Source organism: Cupressus sempervirens, chromosome 8 (genome assembly GCF_028749045.1).
Source record: "Cupressus sempervirens isolate cs-2001-9-10 chromosome 8, ASM2874904v1, whole genome shotgun sequence".
Classification (NCBI taxonomy): Eukaryota; Viridiplantae; Streptophyta; class Pinopsida; order Cupressales; family Cupressaceae; genus Cupressus; species Cupressus sempervirens.
Window position 1 is genome coordinate 318,875,498 of NC_143125.1, and position 7,413 is coordinate 318,882,910.

At 43.8% G+C, this 7,413-nt stretch overlaps 1 protein-coding gene across 1 annotated transcript; it reads left to right on the forward strand.

Moving 5' to 3' along the window:
• Window positions 1–773: 773 nt before the first annotated feature.
• On the forward strand, window positions 774–1,397 carry LOC149542660 (uncharacterized). The gene has a single exon (XM_089795746.1). It carries the CDS (start codon window positions 774–776, stop codon window positions 1,395–1,397), a length of 624 nt encoding a protein of 207 aa, XP_089651872.1.
• Window positions 1,398–7,413: the final 6,016 nt, after the last annotated feature.

Sequence of the window (7,413 nt, forward strand, 5' to 3'; positions counted from 1 at the left end):
ACAAATTGTGAAAGTAATATTTGGATAAGATTACAACACATGGTGTAGATGTCACTATTGTGGTGAATTTGGGCACATTGGAGAAAGCTATGTAAAACATCATATGAGGAAAAGAGATACTACCGAGAGATGTTTTATTTGTACAAAAATTGGACATCTTGCCAAGAATTGTATGAACCCAGGTAGAGTCAAAGATGAAATGAAAGAAGAAGTTGACAATATTACAAAGCAAATGAGGCAACAATGGATACCAAAATAAGACAGATAACTATTGAACAAGAGCGATGGTAACAGATAGCAATGGGAGCGGAGAGAGTGGGTGTTTTCAAAATTCAAATTCATGCAAGAGCGAGAATTCCTTGGATGGTCAGTTTTGGGCCCCTGGACTAGAGCATAGATAGCAAGATGGAGGTTGTTTGGCTGCTCGTGGCACTGGGGACAAGTTGGAAAGTGTGGTTGGGGGTCGAGCTGTCCTAATCAAGGAAGTAGCCAAGTTTCCTCTAGCCTCCAATTCAAACATGCAAGGACCTACAAAATGGTCCTCACTCTTTGGGGTTAAACCCTCTGGTAAGTCATCTTTCTCGTCTGTTAAAACTATTCAGAATTTGGTGATTGGTTCTTGTGCGATAGCCATCTCGGATGAGATTATGGATCACAATATTCAGACTATGGCTTCTACTTTGGTTGGGAAATTTTTGGGGCCTAGACCAAGCATCGATGAAGTTAGGCAGCTCATAAAACATAAATGGGCTCTCAAGGGCTAGGTCTCGATCATGGCTATGGCGAAAGGCTTCATGTCTTTCGATTTCACTTGCTCAGAAGACCTTGCTAGCATTCTGAGTGAAGGGAAATGGGCCATGGTTCGTTCTTCCCTTGTGCTCCAGAAATGGTCCTCTGGCATGAGCTTGAACGATTCTTTTTTCGCCCAAGCTCCAGTGTGGGTAAGACTTCTAGAACTGCCACTTGAATACTGGAATGAGGACGTCTTTGGGGGTATAGCTAGGACCTTTGGGGAACTTCTCTCAACGGATCCGATCACTGCTTCCAAGCGTTGCCTCAACTTTGCACGCATCTGCATTAGGGTGAGTGATGGAACTGACATGCCTGAGTTCATTGAACTTCATTCCAAACTTGGAGTGCACAACCAGAAAATTATCTACGAAACGATCCCCTTTGCGTGCTCCCTCTGTCTAAAGGCAGGTCATAAGGCCCGCCAGTGCCCCAATGAAGCAAAGAAGAAGATTGTGAAACCAGTCATCTTTGATCAAACCAATAAAATTGCTACACACCCTTCTAGTAAGGGAAAGATGAAGATGCTATGGAGGCGCAAACTTTCGGTGGTGCAAGGGAGAAAAGTTGTTAGCCTAAAAGCTGCAGCAGTGAAGGACACTATTTAGAAGGATCCCCCAAGGAAAATGCCATCTCCCCCCTCTTAAACAGGGCCCTATATTGGAAAAGACAATCTCTGACCCATTGAAAGACCCTAATTTGCGGGTTAGCTCCCCCTTCTTAGTCACATGTCTCGTTGTGGAGCAGAATCTCCCTATGGAAACTATAGTACTGTTTTCTCCCGTAGCGGAGGAAGTCCCTCTTTTGGGAGCTACTATGTTGAATTTCCTAGAACAGGAATCCCCGGCCCAGAATGAGGAAACCCAAGCTAAGTGTCTTCCTCTTGAGAACACTCTGGCTTCTCTGGGGTTCATCTCCGGCAAGGGGGGAGATTCTGCAGCCCCTATAGGTATTGAGGCCAAGCTTCATCTCCTCATTAAGAACACTGATCCATCTCAACTTGCCCTATGGGAAGATAGGCTAGATAACAGTGCGACGGATAGCCCTGATGACTGGTGCATGGTCAAGAAGAAAAAGAAGAACCAAAAGAAAAATTCCCCCCCCCCCCCCCTATCACCTGCTTCAACCAGAAGTAGGGTTAAAGTTGATATTGGATCACCCCCCAAGGGAGCAGGAAGAAAGAACTTAAATCAGATACTGCAAGAAGAAACAAGAAGGAACCTGGCAGATGGAAGCCAGAGGTCCATCAAGGATTTCTCAGGAAGTAAGAAATGAAAGTTATCTCATGGAACAGCCTAAATAGGGCTCACAAACATGAACTCATTAGAAATATGATTAGAGACCAAAGACCTAACTTTTTGTTGTTATAGGAAACTAAGATGAAAAGGGACCTGGTAAGAAGGATATCTTTCAGTAAAACTTTTTGCTGCGAAGCTTCTGATTCGGATGGAGCTTCAGGTGGTGTCCTAACCTTGTATAACACCAGAGCTTTCAAATTAACTACTCTTTATAGCTCAATTAATGCTCTTCTTTGTAAGGTTTTTCACATCCAAAGCAATGATTCTTGGATAATCCTTAACCTGTATGCCCCCAATACCAAGAAAGAAAGGAATTTCTTCTGGACTAAGCTCCTTGGCATCTTATCTAATTATAACCTGAATAAAGGGATTATATTGGGGGACTTCAACTCGCCTCTATCTGATGTAGACAAAAGGGGGGGTTAGACCTTGGATCAAGATAGCAAACGCGACCTTGCTTCTTTCATTCAGAATCTTGCTTTCCTGGATTTGGACCTTCAAGGTGGCATCTTCACTTGGTCTAACAGAAGAATTGGGGATGATAGTATCCAGGTTCATCTTGATAGAGCCCTCATTTCCCCCAAATGGCTCCTCTCCCACTCCTGTAGATTATCCCTCCTCCCCAAGGTGGGCTCTGATCACTCCCCGATTTCTCTTTCTGCCTCCCCCCTTTCCAGCAACAAGGCCTTCCCTTTCCGCTTTGAGAAAATGTGGCTCTCACACCCTGTGCTGGAAGACAATATTTCCCATTGGTGGAGCATTGAGGTTGAAGGCATTGCTATGTACAAAGTTGCCTAGAAGCTAAAAAATGTGAAAAGAAACATCAAATCATGGAATAGAACTGACTTTGGCCACATTTTCCAAGAGAAAGACGAGGTTTTTGATCAACTCTCTTCTATTCAGGATGAAATCCAACATTCAAGATACAATGCACATAATAGCCAGCAAGAAAAGGCCATCCTTTCGGATCTGCACAACATCATATCTAAGGAAGAGCTTTTTTGGAAACAAAGATCAAGAGTCAATTGGTTGAAGGAAGGAGATCGTAATACCATATTTTTTCACTTGACCACCCTTAAGCACCGGGCTAATAATAGAATATCCAACATTGTAAAGGGCCAGGATCAGATTACCAAAGAGGATGAAATTGAGAAGGAAGTTGTCTGCTACTTCTCATCTCTCCTCTCTGTTGATCCTTCCCTCTCTGGGTCTAAACAAGAGGAAATCTTGTGACCATTCCCCCAATTCTTCAAGATTACCACAACTCCATGCTGAAGGCTATCCCCTCCTTGGAGGAAATCCATCGGGCCCTCTTCTCTCTCCCGGAGGATAAAGCTCCTGGCCCGGATGGTTTCCCCATTTTCTTCTTTTAGGTCTTTGGAATGTTGTGAAATTGGATGTGGTTAAAGCTGTTCAAGAGTTCTTTGGAGCCAGGAATTTTCTTAAAGAACTTAATGCTACCTTTCTAGTTCTCATCCCTAAAATCTCGGGTGCTGATTCTCTGGATAAATTTAGGCCCATTAGCCTCTGTAATTCCTTCTATAAGATCATTGCCAAGGTTCTCACTTCCAAGATCCTCAGAGTTCTCCCTCTGATTATCTCTCCTCAGCAAACTGACTTTGTCCCTGGCAGGTAGATCCTTGATTCAATTGTTTCAGTTCATGAGGTCATCCACTCTCTTGAAGCAGGTAAAAAGGAAGGATTCCTTCTTAAGCTGGACCTGTCAAAAGCTTATGATAGGGTTGACTGGAAGTTTCTCTTTTCTGTTCTTCATGCCTTTGGCGTCAATGATCAAGTTTGTAAACTCATCTCTCAGCTTGTGTCTTCTCCCTCTTTGTCGGTTCTGGTCAATGACCACCCCTCTCCTTTTTTCTCCCCCTCTAGGGGTCTAAGGCAAGGAGACCCCATCTCTCCAGTCCTATTTTTTATCATGGCGAAATGCCTTGGCAAACTCATTCAGAAGAAGACCAGGGACAAGTATTTAGTGGGTTTGAGGGCTTCTTCGGATCCATCCTCTTTCACTCATCAGCAATTTGTGGATGACACTATTTTGGGGGGAGAAGCTTCAGTCTGGGAGGCCAGAACCTTCAAAAGCATCCTTAATTCCTACACCTGGGGTTTTGGCCAAGATATTAACTAAGACAAAAGCTTTGTCTTCTTCCTCAACACTCCTATGGAGAGGCAGAGGAAAATTGCTCAAATTCTGGGTTGTGGCATTGGGTCCCTACCGGCGACTTATCTTGTGCTTCCTTTAGGCTCCAAAACCCCGAACTCCTTTTGGACTAGCATTATTGACAATTTCGACAAGAAACTTGCTGGCTGGAAAGGGGCCACCCTCAGTCAGGCAGGTAAATGTACCCTGGTTAACTCGATTCTCTAGAATCTCCCCACCTATGCCCTCAGTCTCTTTGGAATTTCGGCTAAGTTTGTGGACAGAATGGAGAGGATTCAGAGGGACTTTCTATGGACTAGAACTGATGACCACAAGAGATACCACCTGGTAGCCTGGGACCAGGTTTGCTTGCCCAAAAGCCAGGGAGGTCTTGGAATCAGGAAAATTTCTCACCTCAATCAATCCCTCTTAGCTAAACTCCCTTGGTGCATCTTCCAAGGCACAGGGGTTTGGAGGGACATTTTGGCTAAGAAGTACTTGGGAGGCCTATCTCTCTCCTCCATTTTCTAGGGGGCCGAGCTATCGTTGGGTTCTTACATTTGGAAAGGTATTCTGAAGGCCCTTCCCCTTGCCAAATCCAAGGCCAAATGGAAAGTTGGAATGGGAGATAAAATCCTTTTTTGGCAGGACAGCTAGATTTTTCAGGAACCTCTCATTAACCATCCTTCATTTGGCAGATGGGTTGATCAGGCAATAGGCAGATATAGCATACTGGTTAGGAACTACAGAAATGGGAATGATTGGCACAATCTGGCAAAACTTTCGTAGGATCTCGAGCCTTTGATGGCCTCTTTGAATGCTATTAACATCAACCAAACAGGCAACGCCTTAGTCTGGGGAGACTCTTTCAGAGGCCATTATACTGTAGCCACAGGCTATCTTTCCCTTATGGGAACAGGAGAGAAACCTATTTGGGCCAAGGCCTGGACCCTTGGATTAATGCCCAAAATCAACATTTTCTTTTGGCTCCTCTTGCAAGACAAGATCCTTACCCTGGATAATTTAGCCAAAAGAGGCCAAATTATTTCCAATAGATGTTGCCTCTGTAAAATTGACATGGAAACGGTTAATCACATTTTCATTCACTGTCCCTTTTCCTCTAGAGTGTGGAGTCTTTTGACTTCCAATTTGAACTCCTACTGGTGCTCGCCTGCCAACATCCAAAATTTCTTCATTCAGTGGAGAAGCAACCACAAAGGCTTGGAATCCCAAATTTTGAGTTCATAGATTATCCCACACTTTTGCTGGGGAATCTGGAAGGAGCGCAACAATAGGGTATTCAGAGATAGAGAAGCTCCTGAGGGTATTATAGCAGAGAAAATTGATAGCCTCATGAAAGAGAACTATTCCACAACTAGAGATGGAAACATAAAGGATGGAGGGAAAATTAAGACTAGGAAAGAAGACAAGATCAAAAGAAGACAACAGGCTTCTTGGTCCTTCCCCCCCCAAAAGCTAGCATAAAGCCAATTTCGATGGAGTGGCTAAGGGGAACCCTAGTCCCGCTGGATGTAGTGGAATCATAAGAAACAGCTTGGGAGGGGGCATTGCTGCTATCTCCTCCCCTATTGGTCACCAAACCAACCATTTGGCTGAAGCCAGTGCGGCCAGACTCACTGTTAAGCTGGCCCTGGACTCAGGGATAGAACAACTGTGGCTTGAAGGTGACTCCCTAAATATAATTAATTGTACTTTAGGAGTTAGCAAACCATCATGGACCATTGAAAGCATAATTGAGGAGCTAAAAATGGACTTGAGAAAATTTTAAAATTACCATGTCAGCTATGTCTACCGAGAAGCTAACGTGGTTGCTGATTGGTTCGCAAACGCAGCGGTCACATTAAACTCGGTGATGACGTGAGGAAACAATACTCATTTTTTGATGGCGGCTATTGAGCTCATCCAAAAGGAGAAAATTCAAGGTACAAACTCAAAATATTTTTATGATGATGACACATGCTAAATCTTGTTTTAAAAAGGGAATCAATAGGAGTTATGTGGAACCCCCACCATTTCATAATAACGTGTATGGATTACACAAGCAGAAGAAAGCCAGAGATAAACCCAAAAACACATGCATTAATGCTCTTGTCCTTAGCGATTTTTCCATCTTTGAGCTTTGCAATTCTATTCAGGGTTTAGGGTTTGAGCGGCATAATTTTGCAATGGTGGGAGAAAGGATTAGAAAAAAGCCATGGGGAGAAATGGAGAGTTGGAAAGAAAAAGGGAAGGTTTGGAAAAAACTCCAGAAGGGCGGCATAACCAGCTTCATGGAGAGGCTCCATGGTTTCAACGCGGGGGTTACCAAGATAATGGTTGAAACCTGGCACAATGAAAAGGTCATAATTGATGGTGTCTCCCACCAAATCACAGAGGGTCTCATTGCAGAAGTGACAGGCTTCTCCCAGGAAGGCATTAGCTTCTTCAAGGATAAGAAGATGTCTGCCAATGCTATGTATGCTTTCGTCAAGAACAACAAGGAGAAAAGAAAACTGGTGAAGATTGACACCTTCTATGACATAGAGTCCATCAAGAAGTTTTGGGGGCTTGTTTTGAGGATCATCATAGAGTATGTCACTTTGGAACCCAGGTTTGAGAGAGTCAAAACCCATCATTTTGTTCTGCTTAATCATTTTAGACATAAAGTGAAAATCTCCTTTCCTTTCTATATTTTTACTTCTATGACTAAGAATATAGAGAGTTACAAAAAATGTCCTATTAAGAATCTCGCCCTTCATGAAGGTCTACTGCTCCTCATTTTTGAGTTTCTGAAAACCTAAACAAGAGTCAGGCCCATTGGGGCTTCAGGTGGCTCCTCGGAGGACACTGCTAGCTCAAAATCAGGGGAAGTGTGCGTTGTGAAATTTGTCAAGTCTGAAACCCCAAAAGCCAAACCCTCTCCCCGCTTCCCTATCAGGAAGAGCCCTAGGTGCCCTCCCCCTAATCCCCCTACCCCTCATCCTAAGGAGTCTAGTGAGGAGTCAGATACGGAGTCGGAGGAAGTGGATTCGGTGGCTGAGAAGGAAAGTGAGTTGGAAGATGATAAGGAAAAAGATAATGACAAGAAGGAGGCAACCCCCTTGGTAACCCAAGATAACCCCAAGAAAATAAAATTGGACCAAACCTCTACCCATGATCATCTCAACGATAACG